This window comes from Astatotilapia calliptera, chromosome 22, assembly GCF_900246225.1.
Source record: "Astatotilapia calliptera chromosome 22, fAstCal1.2, whole genome shotgun sequence".
Taxonomy (NCBI): domain Eukaryota; kingdom Metazoa; phylum Chordata; class Actinopteri; order Cichliformes; family Cichlidae; genus Astatotilapia; species Astatotilapia calliptera.
The window spans coordinates 13840944-13868812 of record NC_039322.1 but is presented as its reverse complement, the minus strand read 5'-3'; the positions used below and the strand labels follow the sequence as shown (position 1 = coordinate 13868812).

The 27869-nt window shown below is 42.1% G+C and overlaps 1 protein-coding gene across 5 annotated transcripts in view; it reads right to left on the bottom strand.

The window, feature by feature from the left end:
- trps1 (trichorhinophalangeal syndrome I) overlaps positions 1 to 27869 on the bottom strand; it is a 115048-nt gene that overhangs the window by 45644 nt on the left and 41535 nt on the right. For all 5 annotated transcript variants that reach the window (XM_026157259.1, XM_026157260.1, XM_026157261.1 and 2 more), the window contains exons 3-9: positions 17991 to 18707; positions 17516 to 17631; positions 11408 to 12020; positions 10958 to 11172; positions 10274 to 10484; positions 9903 to 10143; positions 2687 to 3485 (exon numbers count right to left, since the gene is read on the bottom strand). In XM_026157259.1, the coding sequence (XP_026013044.1) occupies positions 2687 to 3485; positions 9903 to 10143; positions 10274 to 10484; positions 10958 to 11172; positions 11408 to 12020; positions 17516 to 17631; positions 17991 to 18707 (2912 nt within the window). The remainder of the gene's footprint in view (positions 1 to 2686; positions 3486 to 9902; positions 10144 to 10273; positions 10485 to 10957; positions 11173 to 11407; positions 12021 to 17515; positions 17632 to 17990; positions 18708 to 27869) is intronic.

Sequence of the window (27869 nt, the reverse complement as noted above, 5' to 3'; positions counted from 1 at the left end):
ATATTTGCCGGGTTTTAATCATATACTTCCTCCCTACTAAATCACTCCCTGCATCCCTCCATCACTGCCTTCCGCCTCCTCTTGAACTATTTGGATTTTGGATGGATTTTTAACAGACTCTGCCCTCTTGAGTCCACATGCCACATTTAAATTACACCAAAAGTTTGTTTTTGTGTGTGTTCAAAGCTATTTCTGATTCTTTTTTTTTTTTTTTTTGCATTAGTGCCCCTCCCTCACCCCGCCCAGTGATGAGTCAACTCCAGCCCATGTGTCTATGTGTGCCGGGCATATTTATGTTTGTGTGTGTCAGTGCAAGCCATGGAAACTGAGAATAAATACTGTGCAGTGAGAAGAGGAAGAAGAAAAGGCCATACCTTATGAAGCTACTTAAGCAACAAGTCGTGTTCAGCTTCGTCTCTAATAAACTGCTTGTTTCTCATCTCCTTTTATTCTTTTTTTAGTTGTTTTCATCTTCAAAGATTCACTCTGGGTCTTTGTCTGTTTATGTAAACATCTGCTCTTTTCTTTAGGCTCTCATAGGCAGCACAGATGCAAATGGAACAGTCAGAGATGGCTCATACGAAACTTGGTCTTCACAAAACATAGAAGATATTTAAAATGAGCTGCTACCCTTACTGGCCTGCTGATGGGTCGGCCATTGCAAACCTGAAGCAGCCAAATCGTTTTTTAAGTGAGCGGTTCGCAGACGTTTTCAGGCCTGGAAATGGACTGACATTTATACAGCTCTTTTCTGGTCTTACTGACCACTTAACGCACTTTAAGCCACAGGCCACATTTGCCCATACAGAGCTTTAAGCACTTTATCTGCCTCACATCCACAGCAGCGACTCTATTCGCCACGAGCGACATCACCCCCACAGTTTGAGAACTACTGGTTTACATCTAGAGACCGACAACAATTCACGCTCACATTCACACCTCTGAGTAATTTAGAATCACCAGTTAACATAGTCCCACTAACTGCACGTCTCTAAAGCCAGAGTACTTGAAGAGAACCGATGCAGACGCGGGGAGAACATGGAAACTCTCGACAGAAAGGCCCTAGCGAGATGGTGGATTCAAACCCAAGATCTTCTTACTGTGGGGCAACAGTGCTAACCACTGTTCCACCACAATGCCCTCCTCTGAATGTGAATGTGAATGGTTGTGTGTCTCTCAGTGATGGCCCTGCAGTCACAGGGTCCAGGGTGGACCCCCCTCTAAATGAATGGATGAATGGTTTATATCCATAGCTTTGGAGGAAATGTGTATACAATATGTATGGAAAAAAGAGATAATATTCATCCTGATGGAACGATGATGATTTAAAAAGCCTCAAATGTGAATATTTGACTCTGCAAAAACATTTCATAATATTAGTGAATATCTAAAATAAGCATACATGTCAAACTGTCAGACTGTTAAGAATAACACTGAGTGAGAGTGAAAGTGAAAAACGTGCTCGCCAAATTTACAAATCTGTATTGACCAGTCTCCTTTTGTTCTGTACATTTATAATTTTGAAAAGATTTTCTTGACTAGCTGCTCTTTCCATAAAGAGCAAGCAAGAAAGGGGTGAGTGATTTGTTATACTCTTATCTCCGTCTGACTTTTCCCGTCTACGTCTTTTTATCTTAATCTTCCACTGTTCTCTCTCACGCATGCACGCATGTTCTCTCTATCTGTGCCTCCTTCTTTCAGTCTTAGCCTCCCACTCTCTCACAGAGACACACTGCCCCACCCACGATAATGAGTAAACCTCTTGCTGCCCCACCCTGCCCAGCCTGCCAAGTTACTGCCAACACCTCACACAGACAAACACACATTCACACACATCCAAAAGGCCAAACCCCAAGTCCTACAAAGGGCCCATGGACTCGAATCACACAGCAGCATATCCGTACACACACTAAGAACACAACTTTAACACTCACTACTACTATTTACGCAGCCCCAAGTCAAACCCTGACACCACACACACTCGTACACACACACACACTAACTCATACTTATATATATACAAAGAGAGAGAGAAAGTTCAGTCTATTCTGATCTAATGTGATCATAGCCAATAAGCTCTGTGGTGCAGGCAAACCACAGTTTGTTACTGCCAGTCAATGACATCACTGTGAAGTCAAAAGCATTGTGGTCCACAAAGTAGGGTGAGGGAGCTGACTGACACGTGGTAGCCATGGGAACTGTCAGTTTTCCTCCCCGTTTCCATAGCAGCGGGTGGTTTTCTCACTGTTGTGAGTTCAATTTTTTTAAAGAAGATGAATGCCGCCTATGGGAAAGGAAATGATGTCATGGAATCATATGCACAGGGACAGATATGAACACACGCAAGCATTTGGGTACACACTCTGCTAGCCAACCCAAATCTGCTTAAGCCCTCAAAATATGATGGAAGAATAAAAGATTACAGTGTATGGGCTCAATGCATGAGATCTAATCCTCACATCTGAGTGAAAGGAAAGATGAGTTTAAGATGAAAGTGTATTAATAGAAGGTCCCTGATAACTAAGGCTTCTCAGCAGGCAGGATCTGGCTACAGAGGCCTAGCTACAAAGGCTCCCATTCAGAGAGCTACACGCAAAAGTCAGGGTGTAAATGAGACAAAGAAGAAGGATTTTCATCTCATTAGAATGAGATGAAAAGCAGGGGGTTTTTGCATGTTCCACCTTACCCTTAGCAAGGACTGGGATTCCTCTTTATTGGCTCCTCCTTTCCCTTCCTGTCCTCCGCCACCTCCGCCACCACCACCAGTACTTCCTCCTCCTGTGTACTGCTGGGGGGTCATCTGGCTCTGCTTCTCGCCAGCTCCAGCCCCACCTGAAGCGGTTGATCCTGGTCTCCCTCCTCCATACTTGGCATCTGCCAAAAAGGACTTTGTATCTCCCAAAAATGACTTGGTGTCTCCCAGGTAAACCATGCTAGGTGAGGCCACGCCTCTTTTCTGCTGTGAGACTTCGTGATTGGCTGGGACAAAAGACAGCGACAGTGGGGAGGTGAAAAGAGATGGGCTCCCACTTCCTGCACCTCTTTCAGGTCCCATTCGCTCCTTAGGCACCCAAAGTAAGCCGTGGGCCTGCTCACCCCCTCTTTCCCCCAGTCCTCTTGTCTCACCAAGAACCCAGCCCTTTTCCCGTTCTCTTTCTTTCTCCTCAACACCCTCACTTTTTACCAGCCCGCCTGCCTCTTCTCTGCCACCTTCGGCCAACCGTCCCTCAGGCGGCGCCAGGGAGTAGAGGAGGCGGATATCCCCTTTGCTCTCTTCTTTAATGGCTAAAGTAGAAGGCGCTGAGCAGCCATTGGCCAAGAGTGTTAGGGAAGGAGTCAGTGAGGTGGGCAAGGAGGTTGTCGTGAATGAGCCTAACGAGGGAGAGGAGTCGTGACAGTGAGCTGAGTTGAAATGGTCGAGGAGGGCTGATGAATCTGGAGCCGTGAAGTCGCAACGTCGACAGCGACAACACGCGTGGACACGCCTGCCGAGAGAAAAGAGCAGTGTGTAAATTACTCATGAATACAAAACGGACCTTCAGAAGGAACAAAATATTCAGCATTAAAATACACACTAGTACATATTGTTTGCTTTTATGTTAACCATAAAGTAATACTGCTAATTGCAAAAATAAGCAGTTTATTCTTGAGTTGTTCAAACCTTCTCTGAACAAATGCATTGCAAGTCACATCGGAGACGTGACTTTTTTTGTCACGGTCTGCGGAGGCAGACCGTGCGGAAATGTGTGTGGTGGACCCAGGAGCGAACACAAGCGAGGATGCAGGAGTGGAGTTAAACAAAAGCGAGCCTTTTATTCTGGCTGATGAAAGGAACAAAACAGAGTGAGGGCAGCATAAGAGTAATAGTTCAAACAGAAACATAAACTGGACATAAACTAAGGAAAAGCTATGGCTGGAGATCCGGAACACAGGGGGTGGTAACACAGACGACGCGACACAGACTACATGAAACACAGAGACTAAATACACAAGAGGGATGATCAGGGGAAGTGGCCACACATGGGAACACAGCTGACACAGATAAACATAACAAGACATGGCAGGAGTAAACAACACTGACGGGAGACTGTCAAAGTAAAACAGGAAGTACACAGGTGCAAACAGGAGGAGAGAGAGAGCGCGGGCATAGTGGGCTGGGGAAACATGGAATGAAACAAGGAGGGGAGATGAGGGCTCACAGATACATAGAGGGGCACACAGGGGATAAAAGTCACAAGGGGAAGTCAAATAAGGAACAACACAACAGGACAACTTAGGAAACATGGCCTAAATAAGGAACGAAATACAAAAATATAAGAAACTAAGAATACTGGGCCCACATGGCCCAGGACCATGACATTTTTGAAAAGGAGATCCCGTCATCAGTGGTTATCTTCACCGTGCATGAGTCACAGTGAAGTCAAAGTAACACTAATAAGGCTGAACGTAAGAGGAAAGACTTAAGTAACTAGTTTTGTTACTGGCAACAAGAAAGTCAGTTCATGTTTGAATCTATTGCTCTAAAATGTAAATACAATTAATTCCAATAGGATTTTCATCACTCACAGTTTGAAGAAAATCCACCCCCTGTACTGACTAAACCTAAAGTGCATTTGCCCCTGCCTAAATTCCCCCAAACACTCAGGTAGAGTTTCACAGAGCTCGAGGCCAACAAAGTGACTCAGTGCCCCACTAAATCACAGTGAATTACTTCAAAATCGTGAGGACCATAAATGAATCTGAATGACATGTACTGGATCGCCCATCAATAAACCACCTTCATTTCCTGCTGGCGAGGGCGACCAGCGATATATCTGATACACAGCGTCAAGATTTTTTCCTGGCACACACAACAGCCGTGATGCTTCTTGTGCAGGCCAACAAGCAAAGCATTAAACCATCTAGAACAAGAACTTGTGTGTTGTTTACAGTGGACCTCGGCAGGCTCGGTTTGCCCCGCAGCTGTCACAGACAGATATACCAACACATGAATAAATGTTTCACAGAATAATGAAGCTGTTCATTTTGTCTGCACTTGGATTATGTAATTGTTTTGCTGGTATATTTATTAATGATGGTAGGCCACAGTTTAACAATTGGTATCTTGTAGTTATTCATATTCCTTTGTCAATATCGTCATTTACCACATAATTCACTTAAATCCAAAATTACACTTGCTTAATTGCTTCACTCAGATGTCATAAGAAAACACCGCTTTTCCCAACACTGCCTGTTTTATTCTTTTAGGCTTTTCCCACCAGTAGGTTATTATCGCTGCATATTACAGCAGAGTGAGGGTTTTACAATAGCAGACAATAAACACGGACCAAAAGTCACTGAAAACAGGGGAAAAAAAGCATATCCAGAGTCATTTTTCTCCATTTTGCGACTCGCATCCTCTGGTTTCTGCTTTGAACCCTACCATAATATTTCCTCATCCAGGAAAAAACAAAAACAAAACATTTAAGGCGTGAATTTGAAAACAATGAGAAGATATTGCAGATCCAGACCCACACAAACATTTACAATACGTCCCGATATATAACCTCTCAGAATACTCTATGTATTCCTCTTTGCTGTCTTGTACGTCTGATGCATGATTTCTATACAACAGCAAGTGAAAATACAGAAATAAATATATACTTCTGACATAAACTTATCTTATTCATCATCCTGCCTCATATTCTCTTTCTCCCTTTATTAGCTGTTGAAGAATATATAAAAGGTCTGCACCTCTAGCAGATCACAGAGGCTGAAATATTTGCAGAAATCTGTGAGAACGTGTGAATGAAAAAGCATATAGTGGGTCCATTAGACTTATGTCTCCAGATGCTGAACGACACAGCAGCCTTGATTTATCATCAGCATCCACACGTGGACTGGCATACCTACTGATTTCATCATTTACTGGGTCTGTCACTGTTAACACTACTTTCCTACGGGAAATGTTGAAGCAGACATAAAAAATATGCTTCTTCTATCTGTATTTTAATAATAATTTATCCATTTGTAATAAACAGTTTCTAGTTTGCACTAGAATCATGTCCTAAAGCTTGTTTTGATAAATCTGGCACTGTGAATCCGTGGACTGAGCCTGACCAGTGCTGTGCATGTGGCTAATTTGGGGAGTTATAGTGAGTTAATACACAACAGAGCCAGCACAGATTCAAAGTTTTATAGTTTTGCTAATGTTTACGCTCAATGCCGCCATCTTGGATTGTTAACTCTTACTTACTGGGGCCCCTCAGTCTGAGTTCCAGATTCAAATTCTGACTTGGAACTCTGAAATTCCGATTTCTGACTCCTTTAGGATGGCAGCATTGTTCCATCAGTAGGGTAAGAAACAGCGAGACAGTGGGAAAAAAGTCTCTTTTTTTCTCCAAATATCTTATTATAGCAATGCACTCTGCAGCATCCGGAAGCACAATTTGTGTTTTGTAGACTCACTAGCCACTTCATTAGGTTCAGCTGTTCAACTGCTTGTTTATGCAAATGTCTAATCAGCCAATGATCAAGTTCAAACGGAACAAAAATGGGGAAGGAAGGTGATTTAAGAGTGTCTAAATGTGGCACGGTTGTTGAGACACATAGGCTAGTCTGAGTATTTCATAAACTGCTGATCTGCAGGGACTTTCCCACACAACCATCTCTAGGGTTTACAGAGAGTGGTCTGAAAAAATGTAAAATATCCCATCAGTGGCAGTGCTGTAGGTGAAAATGCCAGACTGCTTCAAAATGATAGGAAGGCAAAAGTAACTCAAATAACCACTTGTTACAACCAAGGTATACAGAAGAGCATCTCTGAATGCACTCCTGCAGGCTAAAAGCAGGTGACCTAGGTGACAATTCACCTGGGCTTACCAAAATTGGACAAGAGAAAATTGGAAAAATGTTGCCTCGTCTGATGAGTTTCAATTTCTACTGCAACATTCGGATGGAAAGCATGGCTCTTGTAGCAATGGTTCAGGCTGGCCATCACGTTATAACCACAGTGTACCCATCTTCTGATGGCTCCTTTGAGCAGGATAACCCATCGTATCAATGCTCAAATCCTCTCAAACTTGAAAATTACAATAAATCTTCTCTACTCAAATGGCTTCTTTGGGATGTGTTGAAAGAGGAGATTCGGATCACAGGATGTGCAGTCGACTGAGGAATGTTTCCACACCGGAATTTAGGCTGTTTTAAAGGCAAAAGGAAGTCCAAAGTGGTACTAGCAAGGTGTAACTAATAAAAATGACCGGTGAGTGTAGTCCACTGCGGCTTTACCATTGGTTGGCTCCCCATTTGTGGACAAAATCCTTTTTACTGTGACTGGCTCTACCCGGACCAATACATATATATCTGATATGTGGGTAAAGAACCTGTGTGACTGGCTGCTATGGGTGTAATTTTAACATGACCACTGTCAGCCATCAGATTGTACTTAAGGTGTATATTAGCAGCTAGGTGAGAGTTTATCTATAAAACTTATGGATTGATTGGCTTCCCTCAGCTGACAATCTTTTTCGCATTACACAGCAGCATCCTTTGATCTGAACACCCTATAATTACATGCTGCTTTTTGTTTTCTAAGACTTGGCCTTCAGATTAACAAAAAAAAAAAAGGTTGTTTTTAGATGCAGCATGAAACTTTCTGGCTTTATTTCACTTTTATTTGATTTGAGCTCCAAGATTCAGGGCTTAGATTTTGTTAAGGACGTGAATGAACTGTTAAATCCCCTGCAAACTCTGCTTTGTCACCCTTCTCTCTGAATTTCTCTCTCTGTATTTCATTCACCTTCCCTCTTACATTCCTTCTTCTAACCTTCTTTCTTCCCTTCCCGTCTTTCGGTCCTTGCCATCTGCTGTTCTCATCAGGCTGTCAAAAGAGAAAAGTTCTCGAGCCGCAAACTGCGACAGCATTGTTTTTGACTGAGGAAAGGCTCATCTCTGAATGTGCTCCCGATGTGCGTGCTCTAAAACCCTAACTGAGAACCGTTCAGATACTCCTGTGAACATTTGCGCTTGAATTTATGAATCCATCCGTAGCTTAACACACAAGGTGCGCTTTATCATCAATCCAATTTCGTGTAATTAAGTTATCTCAGTGTGTGGGCTCTACGCTCACACACTGAGTATCCATAACATACCTGAGGCAACGACAGAAAAACTAACAGCTAGGCAGACGAAAACTGTGAATTCCTCTGCATTTAATATCTTCGCATATTGCTTGTGTTTCTGCCCTCGCATGGAAAGAAATTGTCTTTGGCATCACTTCTCGTGAGGAGCAGCCACATTTAAAAAGAGTTTGAGGCCCTGTGCCTGTGTGTGCTGCATGGTGCTGCAGTTAAAGGGAGTGACAGCTGCCTCTGCCCCAGGCACACAGGCTCAGAGAGGAGGATCTCCATTCTTCATGGGAATAAAGAAAGTGCAGCATATTGTTTTAAAACCCTGACAGCAGAAACAATCACAGCTTATCGATACTTTGTTCTTTGATAATTTAGCCTGATTTAGATACCAATGCCAAGTGACAACATATAATAAAACATTCCGATCAGTAGTGTAGATTAGTAACTGCAAATCTCCACACAACTATCTCCAGTTTTTTGTGTCTTTGGGCCCAGCTTTCCCACGCCACTCCCCTTTTTCCCACCCCACCCCACCCCAACTCATCCTTTCATCTTTTTCTGTCACTAAATCTGAATCTAGAAGACAGGATTGGCTCTGGAGTCCAGTCTAGCCTCTACAGCCTGTAAAAGTGAGTTTTTGGTATTTTTTTAGAAAATATACATATAAATTTAGTGTATACATTTACCTGTGCAAATAAAAAGAGAAAATTCCCACCTTCAGGGAAACTTAAATCCTTCTTGCACTTGTCAGTGTGAGACAAATGTAATATTTTTGAAACCTAGATTTCATTTTTTGATTAAGACCTTGTTACTTTATTTTTTCACGTAGTGCAAGACAAACTCAATAGGACCTTTCTGACCACTCACTTTCAGACAGTGAGCAGACGTGGGTGAAATGTCAAAGACTGTAAAGCTTGTTGCAATATTGGGGTTTTGGCTTCACAGGCATCCAAGGTGCATTTAAAGAGGAATGCGTCTTAAGTCGTCTAATCTCCAGCAATGTACGACATGGAGTAACTTTAATGTGAACGTAAGGCCAAAGCCTTTTGCCCCTCGAGAAAACAGCCCATAAGCCACAACATGGTGCTTTCATAGATATTCGACTCATGGACTTCATCACAGACGGGTGTGTGTAATATCAGTTTGAAAATCTGCAACACGGGCTATAAATATGTGATCATATCTGTGCAGCTTCCAGGTGAGAATGTCAACATGGTGTCTGCGAGTAACTTAAGCGTACAATTTTCTTTCTTTTTTTCCTCTCACTGAACATTTACTTGATAAGTGAGTGTAAGAAGGAAGAATCGCAGGGGTCTGAAACAAAGCACAGGAATTTGCACCTAACTTGAACAAAATTTTTCAGATTCTTGCCTTTTTTTTCCCCATGATGAATTCAATCAAAGTAAATACTCGATCTGTATGAGATTCTATGTCTTAAAAAGTTAACTGACTGCATGCACGGCAAAAAAAAAGCACAGATTTTTGAAAAAGATGGAAAACTGAATGGCTCAACCCTTGCAGAAAAAAACACTACATAATGTAAAAAAAACATCATCAAGAAGCTACCTTTGGCTGCTCTCTTATTTACAAGGGCCACAGGGGGTAGCTCTGCATGTTTGATTGAATTGGCAGATTTCTTTTAAGTCAGATGCCCCCCCTACCATGACCCCAAAGGGATTTGTGTCTCCTCCCGGGATCAACTGGGGCACTGTTAGCTTATTAGCTTATTAGGCAGGGGGAAGAAAATACATCCTATCAAATAACACAATTATAATGACCATGCAATCTCACCTGTAGTGTCTAAAAATCTCTTCTTCCACTTCTGTAATGAAGTGACACTTTGTACATGAGTACTCCCTCTCTCCTGCGCCTCCTCGCCCTCCTTCCTTGTCTCCCGCAGCTTCTTCCTCAGCTTTGACATGTGGGGGAGCCCCCTTTAGGTTGATCAGGTTGTGGCAGCTTTCATAGTGTTGCAGCAACACGTCAATGTCAGTGGTAGCAAATGCACACTGGTCACACAAGTGGGTGACGCCTACGACAGGAAAGCGGGACCAATCAGAAGCAAGAAGCGAAGAATTTAGGGTCATGCTGGAAAAGCTCCAGAATCAGGCTTCCGATAAATGTTATATATATATATATAAATAACATATGCCTCCAAATACCTTGTGTGACAACAGGATGGGCGGGGTTTGAGGGGTGAAAAGTAGAACCAGAAATCCCACTGTGGTCGCCTCTAGGATTAGGAGGAGTCACGCTGGGTGAGGTGGTGACAGCAGGTTTTGAACCAATGGCGTCCTGCTGTTTGGCGAGTTGAGGGAACTTTGAACAGCATTTGGGGCAGGTGGGCTTCCGACAAGCGAATGGGTGGGATACCTGTTGAAACAAATTAGAAAAAAAGGTAAGAGCAAAAGTGGTTTGAACCTTCAAATTCTTTACTGATTACTGCCGATATAAGAAGAATCTCGTTTTGATGCTGTGGCGTAGCCGTGTATTTTCTATGAATCTAATAAAGAAGTGGAAGCCAGCAGTACCAGTATGAATGTGCATTATTAAGTAAATGATGCCACCCTCAATTTTGGATGTTAACCATCCTTTTTGCATTTTTAACAGCTGCAACAGAACTGCTGGCAGCTGGCACAAAAGGAGGGAGGGGAGAATGCGTGGGTAGACTGAGGAAAGCAAGGGAATTTTAACTAGGCAGGAAATTGGAACAATTAACTTTACACTTGTTCCTATATTACATTTTATTTTTCCTTTGCTTGCAAAACAGCTCTTTTTTTCCCTTCTAATTAACAAGCAGGCAGCAAAACAAGCAAATAAATATTTCAATATTTTATTTATCTCACCTCCCCTAGGTGTTTTTGTGGCTGACAGAGACCCTGTGGACAATACATGCAGTGTTGAATGCTGCAGCGGTGGATGGAGTGGTTATGCTGGTAGTGCAGTAGTAATGGTGCTACTACGATCACATCCGCACTGTGGGCCATGGAGTACCGGAAATCACACAACTGACAGTTATAACTGGTCACAACTGCTTCTGAATCACTGCTGTTTGGGTCTCCTAGGAGCAAAAAGCAGAACAAAAGTAAATAAAACCTGGGCAGAAATTCAAATATTATCACGTATCATTTCTATTATGATAATCAAGGCAAACAAACATGAGGTGACAAGCACCACAAACAATAATAGAAGACTCATTTATTGAGGGCGATCATTTATCTTCGCTTTAAGCAGATACAATCTACCAGCAGTAACGAACATCATCTTACTGCCACGTTCCAATACATCTTCATTACCTTGGCTGGTGCTGGAGAGGTTGGATGGCTGATCTTTGCGGCCTTTTGATACCATTTGGTCTCTCTCTCCTCCATCTCTCCTTCCTCCTCTTTCTCGCTCTCTGTCGATCCCACCAGGATTAGAGTTGTTGGGGCTCGTAGTACCACCGGTGTTCATTTTGTGTCTTTGCTCATAGTGCTCTAAAAGCCTTGCAGAACCCCCCGACCACTCGCAACTCCAGCTGCAGGATTTACACCAATAATACGTCTGCACGGCGCCTCGACCAACCTCCCCCACCCAGCCCGATGAATCCGAACAAGACCTAACTGGGATGAAGTACCCGACCAAAGAGTCGTCCTCTGCGCGCACCGCAACTCGTTCGGCCCCGTCTAAGGCTTGACTCCGTCCCTTCAGCTGGTTGTCGTGCGTTGCCAGGTTATTTGTGGTCAGCAGGGGTGTGGTTGGCGGTGTTTTGACTTTGTTTGGGTGCGAGGAAAGGAAATGTTGTTCAAGTTCCAAGGAATTACTGCCCATGTACGTGAAGTTGCAGAATTTGCAGCGAAAGTACTTTGTGTTTCCTTGGCAATCCGAGGTCTTCCGACCGATTCCAATGAGCGTGCCACCCAACGTCACCTGTTGATAGGCAGAAAAGAAAAAGACAATAAAGGAGGAATAAAAATATATATTTAATACATAAACAGTTTGATTAAGAGGCAGTCTGCTTGCTTGTTATTGCTTCATGCAAATAAAAGATGTTTTTATTTATTGTCCATTTTCCATTTCCAGATGTCTGCATTTCCTAAAATTGCTGCTGCAAATGAATAACTACATATCAGACTCTTAATCTTGTGAAATAAAGAGCAATGCGGGAATTTCTTTATAATTCTTTAAATAGTTAAAGTTAATGCTAACTTTACATTTATTAAAGTACTTTACAGGATTCAGAGAAGGGGAAAAAAAAAGACAATGACTGGTTATATTGCCTTTTCCTTCAAACAGACAAACATGAAATAAATTAGATACAAGGCAGTTATTTTTGTGTTCCTAAGCAGCAGATATTTAAAGGACACATGGCACAAGCCACCGATCGTAGAGCTGTGCAGGATAATTATGCCTTAGCTACTCAAACCCACAATGAACATAATCCATCATTTTCCGTATGTAACTGTAGACAATTAAAAGGCAACTCTAAGTCTAACTAACCAACCAATAACAAAACTACTAGGCTCTACTGTAGTGTTTAGGGTCGAGGCCAAGGTTTTATATAACTAAGTCAGCAACCTGGCACTGTTTTTTTTTTTATTAAGTTAGCCTCTAGACAGTACGTGATTACACTGTGCTCATCGTTATGATAGTAATGAGGCAATCTGGCATGCCATACAGTGGCAATGGACTCCCTACTGTACAATATAGATTTGTCTCTAAATCTGAGGTTTTAAGATAACTATGGGCAGTGTGGTAACAGAGCTGCATGCTGCATGTGACATGAGCAAAGATGCAAAGCTCCATAGATAACAGAACGCCAAACAGATGCAATGCTCTTGTTTTTCGTTTCAATACTAGGAATTAGATCTCAGAATCAGCGAATGTGCAGCATGGCAGTTACGTCAATTGGTGTCAAGAACAGATTAGCGGGGAATGTTCTGTTCAGCTTTTATGTCATGTTTCCTAGTATAATGGATTGCTAGCATGCGGGGTTTTTTTGTGTGAGTTTGACAGGTTCTATATGTTTAGATATTTTTCATACTTGGATTTTTTTTAAAATAACAAGAGATACAAGTTTGTGTCTATGTTATACAAATACTGTCTGTTGTTTGGGATTTTTTCCCAAAATCTAACACAGAAATTAGTTTTTAAGACACGCAAAACTATTTAAATTATTTATTTGCCTAGTTTTATGCTTATGGTTAAACTGTATTGGGATTAAAAGTGGGAGTGAAGTTAAGATAAAGGGAAATTTGTAGTTTTTTTTATGATGGTACAAGGACATTTTTGAAGATGAAAGGTGTAAAAGATTTTTTTCTCTCTGTGTGTTTGTTTGTTTGTTTTTTAAAGAAACTACAATCAGTTCATAGGACAGCTGAAAATCTGAACTTTCCTCTTTTCATAAACAACAAGAGTGACAGTGAGGCAATCATTTTGCCAAAAAGGGTGGAAAAAGTAATATTTGTACAAAGAATTAAGCGTGAGATGGTATACGTCAACTCAGCTAAAGAAAATAAATGTTAAAGTCTAAATGAGAGTCATTACTGTACGTGATCTCACGACAGAAATTCAACAATTATCTCATCCAACAGACCCTGCCCAGACAATTAGCAAAGAGCAAAGCATCAAGTAATTTCACCAGGCAGAATGTGCAGGAAGACATGACCGAGAATATGAGACAGGGACAGAGTGAAAGAAAAGAGGCAAAGGGCGAATGGGACAAGATGAAAGAAAAAATTGTAAGTTGAAGAACAGAGCTGCAGAAAAAGAAAGAGGCGAAAGAGAGCCGGGAAGCAAATTGAGAAGTTGGAAAAATGGATTAGATAAAGTAATAGAGACTAAGAAAGACAAATCAAAGAAAGAGGGCAGAGCAGAGGAGAAGGTGAAGGAGAGACAAAGACTTGATAAGAGAGACAAATGGAGAAGCAGGAGAGAAGAAGACAGCTAAATATGTCTGACAGCTGTTTCATTACACTCCCTAACAGCCGATTATAACTACTGGTTCTCCGTCTGCCTCTGTCACTACCTTCTCTCCTTTCCTCCTCCATCTCGAGCACTCTCACTCATTCCTTCTCCCTTTTCTCCACTATGACTTTTTTGGGGGGGGTCTGGAATCTCATTGGTTGACATGGAATCTTGTCTTAGCAAATGACAACATGGAATTTTCCAAACGTGGGCGGGAGAGGGAGAAAAAGTGAGTGAGGGATGGAGAGAATAGAGACCCCTTTCATTCGTTTTTTTTTTTTAAGTATATATATACTTTCACTTTTTCTTCATAATGACGACTTAAGCCCACTGGATTTTCTATTTCTGATTCGGTGTGCGTGTGTGTGTGTGTGTGTGTCTGCACGCGTATGTGTATTACTGTGTCCATTACGTGACTTTAGATCATTACAGGCTGCTGGTTTAAATGAAACTAAACTCCTTCACTATTCTTGACACACACACGCACGTTTGTTGAATCATCCCACTAAATCTTTCACACAAAAACATCACAGTTCATGAATACTCGAAATCCTAATCCTTGACAGTTATTGCCAAAAATGAGCTTATATTTACAGCATATTGTAAACATTTGACGATTAAAAAATTTTTTCCAAGCGAACCTGTAGGTTATTACTGAAAATACTGCTAAACTGATAGGTGATTAGATATCACTGATCTGATTTAAGATCTCATTTAAACTTCGTAGCTCTTGAGGTAAAAATAGCAGACACATGAGCAGTTAGTCTGAGGCTTTAATGTTCAGTACTAACATGCACCGCAAATCAATACTGGCGCTGCTGATTTCACTGATTATGGACGCCTGGTAACACAAAGAACAAAATTATTGAAAACTACTTTTATCCTCCGATTGATTCGGTTCTGTTCTGTTCAATCTGTTGATGTCAGGTACAAAACACATCTCTTTTTTTAAAAATGTTTTTTGATTATTTATGATTAGAAGTTTGAGTACAGCGTCCTAGTATATCTACGACATTCACCTCGTAGAAGGAATTTTTAGTTGCAACTGCAAGTTTGCAGCATCCCCTTCATTCACCTAGTTTTATAAAATGAGACCTCAATATGGGGATGAGCATTGATTTTATTGAATTATTTAACAGCTATAATCATGCATATGGTGCACATGCGAGCATTTGTCTATGCACGCATTCCCTGCAAAAGATTTGGGAAGTCGACACTATGGCTTTTGTGCGTGCGCGCGCACGTACGCTTGACTATGCATACCCCCATATGCACGACTTGTCTGCCAGGTGCCCCGGTTGTCTCCCTTTCTGTGTCTATCCATCTGTCAGTCTATAAAATTTTATAACTTGCAGCACAATGCGTCCCTGTCCAAATAAGGCACACCCTATGTTACAAATCAGTTGCAGATTGCTCTACCCAATAAATTATTCCATTCAGTTATGAGCCTAACTTTGCAGATTTATTACAACTGTGATTACAGCGAACTGTTAACTAAATCAGTGTTACTTGTATTGGATCAAAGTTTCTAACTATGATTACATAAAATGTTTCATATACAGTATGTCGCACTTCTTCGAGTTATTATGACATACAAATTTAATAACTGGAACTTTGATGTAAATGAAATGAATGCAACATTTTTGAGTTTTCTTTTAGAACTTTACGCCAGTTTTACTAGTGCATGTTGGTGCACACAATGATGCGCATTAAACATATGCAAACAAGACTGAGACTGCATTGCATCCATAAGTGCATATTTCTGATGTTACTGTTTTACCACAAAATAAAAGAAAATTGTTGTATAATTAATTATAAGATTATATCAAATGTGCCGGAGCCCTGCCATAATCTCTAACACCAGTTCTAGTCGAGGCATAAGTGCTTCAACTTGTGTTTGTTATCTTAAAAAAAATCTGTTTCCAAGGTAACCCACGTGGAAAAGAAATACAACAACAACTTTAAAAAGTTTCAGATGATGTCAACGTGGCCACTTTCACATTTTTCTCACACTACATAAAGTTTACTGGATTTATACCTGATCCGCATAAATACGTGGCATGTGCAAAATAAAAGTATATTTAAATAACATCATTTGTACGTGTGTAATAACAGCATTATTATAAGCCTAACAGGAAATACACATCAGAAATACATGTTTCTTTACTATTTCTTTGTGTGGAGCTCACACCCTGATCCTTGTCATTGTTTCTCTACATTTCCACTGCGGTAAAGAAAAGACCAGGCCCATCACTTTAGCTGTTTTAACGTGTGGGATGTCTGAAAAAGTTTAGATGACGTTCCATCGTGCCTCTTTTCCGTGCACATACACACACAGACAGAGCATCCACGGCGGACAGGCTGAAGCCTCCCTTTTGGTTATAAAAAAAAAATCTAACCACGCACCTTCCCGTAGGGTTGTGAAACAATATAAGCCTGTTTATCACTACTTCAGAACGCAACCACTGAGAAACAACCAGAAAATAAAGTTTGGTTTGTCTGATTCACGGGTTTGTTCACATTCACTTTCTAGCATGCTTGACCACAACTGCTCAGTCTCTCTCATTCCCTCTCTCGTTCTTGCGCTCTGAATCAGACATGAAGGCCCGAGTTACAATGTGGTATTTACAAGCAATACTCAACAAATTCTGCGGAATACCTTGAAGTAAAAAACCATCTCAAATGACTGTGAGATGAGACAAAACGCTGCAGTTAGGCTACTTGACAAATGGAAATATATTGAGTCCCTCCAAAAGTTTCTAGACCCTGGGAAAAGTTCCTGTGGTGGAAAAACGGCTTATGAGAGCTTCCACGCTGCAGGAACTAACTCCAGGGGCTATTAACAGTTAACAATTTCTACTGTGGGGAAATTAATTTTACCCCTGAACAAAAGAAAAGAAAAAAAAACTCCCCGGGAGATTAATACTTTTCAATAGGTACAGAAATTTCTGGGTGAGGCTTGCAGCACTTAACATTTTTGATCGCACACACACGACATTTCAAGGGTTGGAAATATAGACAGTCAACCGTCTGAAGCATGTCTGGATGGCGTGAGAGAAAAATCCTTGGGAGTTAAATTTCCTGGTACTTTGAGCGGAAGCTCTAAATTAATGGGAAAAGAAATGCCTTTTGCAGTCTGGCATGCTGGCAGGATGAGAGTCACCAAATCTGAGAACATACTGTGGAAAATGGGCCACAGATACCAAAATTGGCAAACTTCAAGAAAAATAGTACTTTGGAATACCACACTGACTTTTATGAAAGCCAATCAGCTCCAAAAGTTAAGGCTTTCTGTGGGACTGAGGAGGTTTTTATTTTATTTTATTTTTAACCCCTTTTAAAATTCCTTAAAAGGGCTACTACAGCACATAGTTTGTTTTTTTTTTTAAAATATATTCAGTTATTAAAGTATGGAGTATTTTAAACACTTTTATGAGTATTTCACACCCAGGACTTACCTGTACGTCATATGTGCCATTCATCATAACTGTCCTATGCTGCTGACTCTGTATCTCTGGTCTTGTCTTCCCCAAGTCTTTGGCTTGGCTCCTCTGCCCTTGTCCCGCCTGTATGTCTGACATGAGAAATGCAAGAAGGGGTCAGACTGGTAGAAACAGATAAACAAAGAGGGCTCAAGCTGCTTGAGGCAAAAAAAATGTGAGAACTAGCCTGACATCTGGGAAGAAGGAAAACTAGACTCAGAATCAACATGCTGTTTTTCTAAGTAACTGCTATGTCCTTACTGGAAGACAAGTTCAAAGTATATATATGTATATATATATAAAATAGATGAACTCATATGTATTTTTGGCAGTTTTCTCCTGTACTGGTTCATATTTGCTATGACTGTCCAGGTCTTTAGGGTCATACATTTCATTCTCCATTATAAACTCATTTCTATAATAAGCGCTGGACAGAGAAAGCTGAAGTTACCAATAGGTGTGTGTTGGGGAGCCATGTTGTGGAGTGCCAGGATGTGTGTGTCCAGAGCAGCATCCTGCCGTGTGCGGTTGTGCAGGCCCAGGTGATACTTCCGAAAGTGCTTCACCAGGTCAGCCGGGTCATTGCCATAGTAACCGTAGCCACACACATTGCACTTGAAGTCCTGGAGTTTAGGAGAGGGGCTGGAGGAAAGCGGAGGGGTATCGGTCGTGGTCTCCTCCCCTCCTTCCTGTCTTGGGAGGAGGTGCGGGGCAGAGAGGAGAGGAGGGGTGAGATGATCTGCCTCCCCCCTTTCTCTGTCGCTTCTCTCCCCTTCTTCTACCGCTCTGTCCCCGTCCTCAGGCTCCGACTGGCTCTCCGGCCTGTCCGTCAGCGCTGCTCCTCCTTGCTTTGCCCTTCCCCTGCCTCCTCCTCTCCTCCCCCCTCGCTCCTCATTACCGTAGCGATCGCCAACAGACGAGGGAGAGACAGACGAGGAAATGCACTCGCTCTCTCCCCCCTCCTCCTCCTCCTGCTGCTCCTCATCTCCTCTGACCCGCTCGGAGGATTCCGGCTCGGAGGGTCGGTTTATTCGTTCGGCCTCTGCTCCCACTCTCCCTTCCTCCTCGCCTTCTTCTTCCTCTTCTCCCGCTGGCCTCTTCCCTTCTTCTTCCTCTTCCTCCTCGCCTCCCACACTCCGGATAGGGGGATTCTTCTTCCTCACCATTTCTACAAACATAAAAATAGAAGAAAAAGAAAATTATGATTTGTTACCATGTATTAAGGGAGGAAGAAGAAGGAGCTTGGGGATAAAAAACAGCAAGCTGACTTCCCTCGAGACACTAAAAGATACAGAGCCTTTCAAACTCCAGTAATATTCTGCATATAACGCCACACATGCACACAAATACAATTATCTGACAATGATGTACAGTATGTGCGCAAAATAGCTTTGATTTAATTTACAGACTTCTTTGAACACCAAAATCTGCGACAATCCTCGACCACAAACCTCGTCAAAGAAAAACAGGCGCAACAAATCAGAAACATCTCAGCTGCGAGAGATTTTTTTTTTCTTTTTCAGGATTTTTTTTTTTTTTGGAGGGCGGGTACTTGCTGAAATGTGACGGCCACCCCCCCACCAAAAAAAAGCACCCATCGTACAACTTTTTTTTTTTTCCTTTTTCAACCCAACTGGGGAGTGAATCTTTTTATCGTTATGGAAACCATCCGTGAGAATCTTCCAACACGTGACCACATCAAGAACCCAAACCATATCAGAGAGACGGGAGAGACAGCGAGGGGGGAGGAGGGTGAGGCACGGAGAGAAACGGGGGAGACAGATGAAGGAGAGGAGACGGGGAGAATGGCCAACGCACAACCACATCAAACCGAACGCCCCATATCAGAAAGATGGATGAGGGAGGCGGCAGACTGCAATTCATTCCCTCAAGCGCTCCAAATTTCTCCTTCCCATTTTGCTCCTCTGGTTTTTTGCTTTTTTTGGTTGTTTTTTTTAACCTTTCATTCATTTTCTGGCTTGCAAATTCTCATTTTCTCATTTCTCACTGTCTCTCACACTTTTATCTGCATCACCTCCTTCGGTTTCCTCTTTTGATTGCCTACTTTTTTCCCCCCCATGTCACATTTTGCTTTTGTCCCGCCCCACTCATCCTCTTTCTCTCTCTCGACCTTTCACCTTTTTCCTGCTTGCGCATCCTTGTGTAAAACACAAATATCAAAGAAATGAAGTGCCAAGTCATTTTTTTATTCTGTGTTGCCCTCTTTCACATGCAAGAATAATTGCAACAATAACTTAAGTAATTCCATCATTAAATGTTTTCTTTCTGTTCCTGCCCTCCCCCCCTCCCCTCCTTCCCTTATAATCACTGTACAAATCCATCAAATAACCAAACATGTGTTTTATGTTAAACCATAATCTTTCTTTTGTTCAAAAGGGGAACAATTGTGGTTGTAGCGTTCACAACAGTCGTGACAGGGAGATGCTGCATGCGTTTTGTTTTGTTGCTCTTTTTTTTGTCTTCCTTGCACAAGTGTGTGCGTGCGTGCGCATACGCGCGCATCTGTGTTTATTTGTGGTCATTCGGTTCATATTCGGGGGTGCACAGTCAACCCGGAGAGCCCGTACACCCATTTCTTTTGGTCATAAACAAAGTCAAACCCAACCGACGCCTGATTGACGCCAAAACTGATCACTTTTAGATCAATGCAATATGAGGGGGGAAGACACTGGTTGTCTTTGAGGGTTTTATGTGTGAGTAATGCATTATTTGATGATAAACCCAGAAAGCATGTGCACCACCCTGTGAGCATCTGTGAGAGACAAAAGCTTGTTGTTATTTACTGATAGCAACCTGCAAACAGTTAAAGCGTGAGAGAACTGACACACACACACACACACACACACACACACACACACACACACACACACACACACACACACACACACACACACACACACACACACACACACACACACACACACACACACACACAGCTAAAGAAAATATGAGAATACGTTTGAATATCCATAATCGGGTGATGATGCAGTGACAATACCCATATTTGGGCAGCGTTCTGTTGTTATCTAGAGGATTAGAAAATACTTAATAAACAGAGATAGAGAGGAGAGCAAAACAGAAAATGAGAGAGGGGTGCTGTTTTTGTTGAATCCAATCTCTCCGTGGCCTTTGTAGTATTTGCCTTTTTTCTCCCACTCTCTCTCTCTGCCATACAACTATTAAAATAAAGCATTTATGTCTGCAAGGGCCCACGCCTAGACCAGCCCTGGCACTCGCCCTGTGCGTGTGTGTGTGTGTGTGTGTGTGTGTGTGTGTGTGTGTGTGTGTGTGTGTGTGTGTGTGTGTGTGTGTGTGTGTGTAGGGAAAGAGAGGGAGCGGGAGAGTGTGAGTGAGTGCAGGGAGCAGGGGAAAATCTCATCTGATGTCGACCACACCCAGTCAGAATTCATCATTTACACACACACACACACACACACACACACAGTGGAAAACTACAGATCGTTGTGGTAAAGCAATGAAGCTGAAACCCCGACCTAAGAAGCACTGACTGACCTAAACTATGTTTCCGTATGCCCTGTATGATCCATCCGACTGGTGACTTAGTAAGTTCACCGGTGATGACAATTCTTGCATTAACACAGCAGCAAGTAGAAGGAATTATTCTGTAGCCTTTATTTATTTATGCTGGAATCATTTGGTCTTATGCATACTTCAGTGCCACTTTTATTGGATGCGGGCAGGAAGCAGAGGTGTGTCTTTAAAGGCCCGACTGTGTGTTTTTTGGGTGTAAGCATCTGTATATATGTGTGTGTGTGTGTGTCTCTCAATGTCGCAGCAGAGCTTTTGTCTGCTCCAGGCTGTATACACAGACTGGAACCATTACTATCAACTACAATTAGGTACAACCCACCACAACATACCGCATAACAACTACTGCTACTAGCTACAATTAGCCCTTATACACCACACTGGCCTCAATACCTCAGCAAAGATAAATGTGACAGCTAATCATTTCCATCAACTACAATTAGTCCCAACACCAGTGAGGCTTTTATCTAAAATTGCCAATAATCATCCAACGACAACTGCTGAAAGACGCAGCAACAGGAGTATGGTAAGTTTCAGACGCATGTGGCAGACGGAGGACCATGTTGGGGAACTTTGTTGTGAAACTTACTCTTTTGCTACATCTCAGCGTTTCTTTGTGTGGCTCGCTCGTGTTTTCCAGAGAAGCGCTATAAATCAACTTCAAAAATTTCATCGTATTCGAGCAGTTCAAACTCAAACCAGCAGGTATTTTCAACCAAGCGCTCGCATGCACGCTAAACAGCATTTGCTTTTACGTCAGTTATTTACAAGAAGACTTTTCCAGAATCAGAGCTGACGTGTTCAAATTTCTTGTTTTGCCTTCTCATCAGTCAAAAATCCAAAGATATCTGCAACAAACCCTCATATTTGAGGGGCTGTAATCAACAAAGGTTTGTCAATTCTGCTTGTTCACTTACTCCAGTGATTAATTGTCAGCAATTAATTTGGCCATTCATACAATCTTTGTCACAAAAAGAACAAATTAATCAGCTTGTTTTAACGCTACGAACGACAACGGAGGTCACTCCTGTCGTTTGTCATGCGTTTTGTAGGGGTCTAACACATGTTGCTTTAATTAGGTTATATAAACAATATCTTACTCCATTTCAACCACATCATGTTTACAGCATCTTAGTGCACCGCCAGCCTGGCAATGAATTTTCATGCGACTCATAAGAAATCAAAAGAGGCCTTTGTCATTCAGAGAACAAAGTTAGATCTCTCTAATGGAGGAAAACAGATTACGAGTACATCTCAACCATTTTACACAGTGACTCCAAGCTAATTCTCTAAATGCATATTATTGAGTCACGGTAATGGATGGGTTTGATACCGAATCTCAACACATCCACATATCCCTGCTGCCTCCAGATATCTGTGCTCTCTCCCTCCCCGTGGGACAGCTGTAGCTGGCATCTCCATCTTTCATAAACAAAGGATTAATGTGCAACATATGAAGAAATAAAGCTAAAGGCAAGGTCTTATTACAAAGACAGACTTCTCTCTGGCTTTTCTTTCTCTTTCTTGATGCGCTGCTTTCTGGCTCTTCGTGTCATCCTCTCCCCCTCTTTGTCCCTATCTCTCCTGCTCCTCATTATCTGTCCTCGCTTTCTTCTCGCGGTGCCATCTCTGTTCCTCTCTTCTGATTTACTGGAACTTTGTGAGATTTGGAAAAGATAGAACAACTTACGGGTAAGTAAGGTGCACATGAAGGAGAGGTACGAGTCAGGGAGAAAGAAACGCACGAGGGAGATGGTGGGTAAGGACTTTTAATTGGAATAAGAATCCTGGCACTGTGAAAGGGAAGTAAAAGGAAGGAGCGTAGACGTTTGGAGGGGATGAGAGGTTTTAGACGGGAACACAAATGTGTTTTCTTCTTTTAAGAAGGAAAAAATGCTGATTGTCTTGGGAAATGGATAGACAGGAGCAAAGAAAGGGAGAATAGGAGGAGAGAAAAAGGAAAGAGGCAAGGAGCAGATAAGCTCCACATACTAACAAGACACCCCCCCCCCCCCAACACACACACACACACACACACACACACATATAAAAAAAAAAAAAAACAGTAGATGATTTGAATATAAAGCTTCCTGTGATGTCCAAAACAAGTTCACATTCTGCATGTGGAAAATCAGTGTTTATCATCACTTCATAGGTATATTTCATAAACCACCTTTTATCATCCTTCAAAGTCACTGCATACCCACAAAAGCAAACTCATTACTGAATGCTTTAAAGAGATTCTACCACATTTCGGGCCTATTTTGAACACTGAAGATCGAGTCATGCTACAGGTCAGGCTTCCCGCTGGGCACCCCTCGTACAGCCTGCAATATAATGACTATGGGGTTTAAAACAATTCTGCAACCCGCAATTTGAACTCAGGTTTATTTTGACTAATTTAGCAAAACAATCGCCTCCCAAATATCTTGGTCTGAGTCTGTGTGTGGAAGTTTAGCTGAGAAAACCACAGACAATGACTGACTTTGCAGAAATGTGAGAGCAGGCTCCTCTGAGCTTTCTCATTAGAGCTGCTGGACTATTCATACATCTTGTGGCTATCAGACACTTGCATTTCCAGCTTCATATCTGAGACTGGATCCGGTATGGCTCATGTATGCATCACACATGGGTGGTTTTAAAGACGTGCTCACTTTCGGGTCCATTACGCAGCAAGGGTTCACACTAAGTCAACATTTCAGAAATTTCCTTTTTAAAACTGCCACTTTGTGTCAGTGTAGAAATGTTTTTTCTTTCAGTAAAAAATTGAAAATAACATGATCACCTTATCATGATGTGCTACTGCCCAAAAGAGCAACTCTAACTTCTTAAATAAAAGAATACAAGAAAAATAAAATATGTTAATCGCTTCAATTTTATGTTCAAAAAATGTTGCTGCATTTGTTAAGGCTCTCACGAATGTCTTGTATCACTCAGCAGTCATTTATTTAGACAATTATTTCTTCTAGGAAGTCCACCGATGCACAAAATGGCAGTCACGCTGCAGTGCCTTGTAGCTTTAGGTTATGTGCCAGTGAATGAAAGCAGGTGAAGACAATATTAATGAAAGCGTGCAAGTAAACGGTTTAGTACCCACTGAGACGAAACAGATCAGTCCCCGTGAAACCGAGCCTGTTTAGAGTGGCGGAGCAATAATAGGAAATGGTCGCGAGCGCACGATGCTGCGCTGCGCTCTGTTCGTGTCCTGGATGGGAGGGCGGGCGTGTCTGGCCCCTTCGAGAAACACGGGGATAAGGGAGAGAAAGTTGGCCAAGGAGAGGATTTCTTTTTTCGGGAGAACCAGTAACAGCTGGGAATTGATTTTGCAGAGGCAGGAGTCTAATTGAAAGTAGGGAGGGGGGTTCGAGAATCAAACAGAAATAGGGAGAAAGAGGAGGACAACATAAAACCACCGCGAGACAGAGTCCACCTGCCATTTTAAGACTAAAAGCTTTCAGCTGACTACCAGGTCCCTAATCAATGCCAGAATCTTTACTTACACACACATTCTCTCTTCGTCTGCTGTGTAGCAGGGGCCCAATTCTTTCCTGCCAAGCAAATCACACACACGTAGACTCAGTTGCAGACCCACTCTACCACAGTGTAGGACTCATTTGTAATGGGGTAACAGCATGCAAAATATGTCATCTTAAATGTCAAACTTAATCAGAGGTTCACATTTCAATACCTTTCTCTCATTATGAGCCTCCCGTTCTCTGTTTCTACCTCTTCTTCACTCTCTAGATGGCTCCCCTCTTACTCCTAGCTATATGGGTCCAATTCTCACTCACGCACACACAAACACACCTCACTTCTCCTCCTCCTCTCCCTATCTATCCATCTTTCAGTCACCATTCTCTCAATTAATCTCTTATCCATTTCCCACCCCCTGCCTGTCGTTCCCTCAATCTCTTTTTCGCTCCTCCCCTCGCTCCTGGCCTATCCTTACGTGAACCTTGATGTGTTGATGTGTTTGTACATGTGCGTGCGTGTAAAGGTGTAATTCTCTAGAGCACAGCAATCCCTTTACGTGACTGACAGGCAGATAGCTATCATTAAATGTAGGAAGATTTTTTTTTGTTGTTTTTTTAAATAAAAGAAGTACGCACTGTATCCCTCGCTGTTCTTTCTGTGCTTGCTATGCACATCTAACTAATCCTTCAAAGATACTTGCTCACTCCACCTTGATTTTGTCTCAAAAACTTTAGATGCAAAACACTTCCAAAAACGGTCCACTGATACGTTAATTGATTAATCCACCCATCATTAATTAGTTTTCTGCCACTTATTCAGCAGTCTCAGCAGCCCAGATTCCAGATTAAAGCAGAGCAAGATGTTGAAATCCAGGCAAAGGTTAGACTGGGGAGGTAGATCAGTCAGTAAATTGTCACTCCAGTTTGTCAATCTCCCTCATTACCTTTCCTCTACTTGTCAACAAAATCCCAACTTCCTTCGCCTTGGATCCAGCAAAGCAACCCAGGCTTCTTTCATTGAAACCAAACGCCTCTGGATTGGAGGTGCCAACTGTCACTCATGCCACTTTGAACCAGCTCAGTGCAAGCTGGAGGTTATCAGTCAGTGAAGCAAACTAGACCACACGGTCGGCAAAATGCAGAGACTTCTAACACCTCTAAAACCAGCACCCTCTATCTTGGCTGTTCCAAGAAATTGTCTCCATAACTAATTTACTGACAGGCTGCTGTTTACACCTTTTGAGCATTTCTGCCTGGCTACCTGATCGCGCTTCTAAACATTATTAGCACGATCTGTACCAAAGGGCACCCCTGGTAAAGTCCAATGCCTACTGGGTACAAGTCCAAGCTCTCGCTACAGTTGCACAGGGGCCATTACAATGAGCCCCTTAGAACAGCCTCGGGGTGCGGTTGCTTCGGAAACGGATTAATTATTGATTGATTATGTATTATGCCATTAACATTAGTCACATGTCTAGGTTGGGTTGACCCATTAAGATCCAGGATACTCATAATACTAATAGTGCCTTCTAGGGCTGTTCGATATAACGATATATATCGGATGACGATATAAAAACGTCTATCGTTTCATTTTACGCTATCGTTTGTTTCGTGGTGTCGCAAAATAAACTGTTTACTGCAATATTTTTTCATGGTTTTGATGGTCACAGTAGTGGCTATATTAATTTCTTAAAGTTCTCTCTTTCTCTTATATTTTATATAACCACACTACGGACGGACAAGCGCCTGTTTTTATGCGTTGTGGCTAGCAACAACGACGGTAACAGCATCGCGTGTCCGCTTGTTTATGTTCCCCATAAACCTTTCACAATAAAGCTCAAGATCCTGTTGAGACTTTTCGAAATAAACTGAATCACGTGAAAGAGCAGATTATTTACGGATGAGAAGTAAAAAAGAGCCGCCAGGTGCTAAAAAAATAAACCTTAGACTCAAACGTTAGAACAGGCTTTTCCCCGCAGCACGCCGTGTAATAAATACTCACAAAGAAAACGGCGGCCGTTACAACTTATTTCTAAAAATGTAGAGTTTCATGCATCGGTTAAAACACTCGACTCCAGCTACATGACGCGCAGCTGGAAACACTTCCCGCAAGTCGAGCTGCCCGAGATTCACAGAATTTACAGAAAATGTTACATTTTTGTGGTTTATATCGTTATCGGGACGATAGATGTCTTATATCGGGATATGAGATTTTGGTCATATCGCACAGCCCTAGTGCCTTCTTATCACAACTATCACTGACACTTTTATAGTTTTCTGACAAGTATTCAAATGATATGTCGAGACATCCCAGTTACTGCTATTATAAAATTAATTGTAAAATAAATCTTCTATTATCAAATAAACCAATACTGTTAGGCTGAATTTACCCTGTTATATATTGTGCTAAAACCATCCGCCAGACACAGACTCCAGACGCTCAAATACGACTGTGTCTATCCTGTACACACACAAACAACAGCCCCCCTCCCCTCAACACCCCCCCCCCCCCCAACACAAACTTTATTAAAAGTCTATTAGAGGAGTCTGACCTTGAATAACTACATGGGATTACTGCACCACACAGGGTCTGGGAAACACTGTACTGTGTGTGCTATGTGTATGTGCGTCTGTGTCTAATACTCGGTAGGAGGGCTACCTAACCCTTTGGGGAGGAAAGGCAGAACACTGCTTAACACCACATGCAGACATACAAAAATAACTGGCAGCTGTCCAGTGCAAGCACTATCCTTTGGCTACAAAGCTTTTTGGGATTCAAACCACTGTTCTAGCAGAGAAAATTCAACAAACAAGATTCTTTTAAGTGATCTGTTAATAGAAAAGAGTTACATTTCTGTCTTCGTGCTCAGCACGCACAAATATTACAAGTCACAGAAATTCTCACTTATGACTCCTGACAGTAAGTCACAGGTGACACACTCTTTTGGTCCATATAAACATTATTTTGAAGTGAACACCAGAAGCCACAGGTGGGTGAAAAAACAGGTTACTCACTTCTTCTAAAGAATGTAAACTGTTTCCTACCGAGATTACTGGAGATTAGGCCTGTGTGCCTCAGTCACACAGACCCAGTCCAGCAACCCCCAAGAGCTTGGTTACGAGGGGAAAAGCTGTAATCCTCAACTTCTTAGTGAGTGGGGCTTGCTTTAGGTTGCTGTCTGTCACTGGGTGAAATTGGTCGCCAAGCGGGTGCTGCACCAAAAACCTAGGAATAGTTTGCTACTAACTAACCACCCAGCGGTACTGAAACTCGAAACAGAGACTAT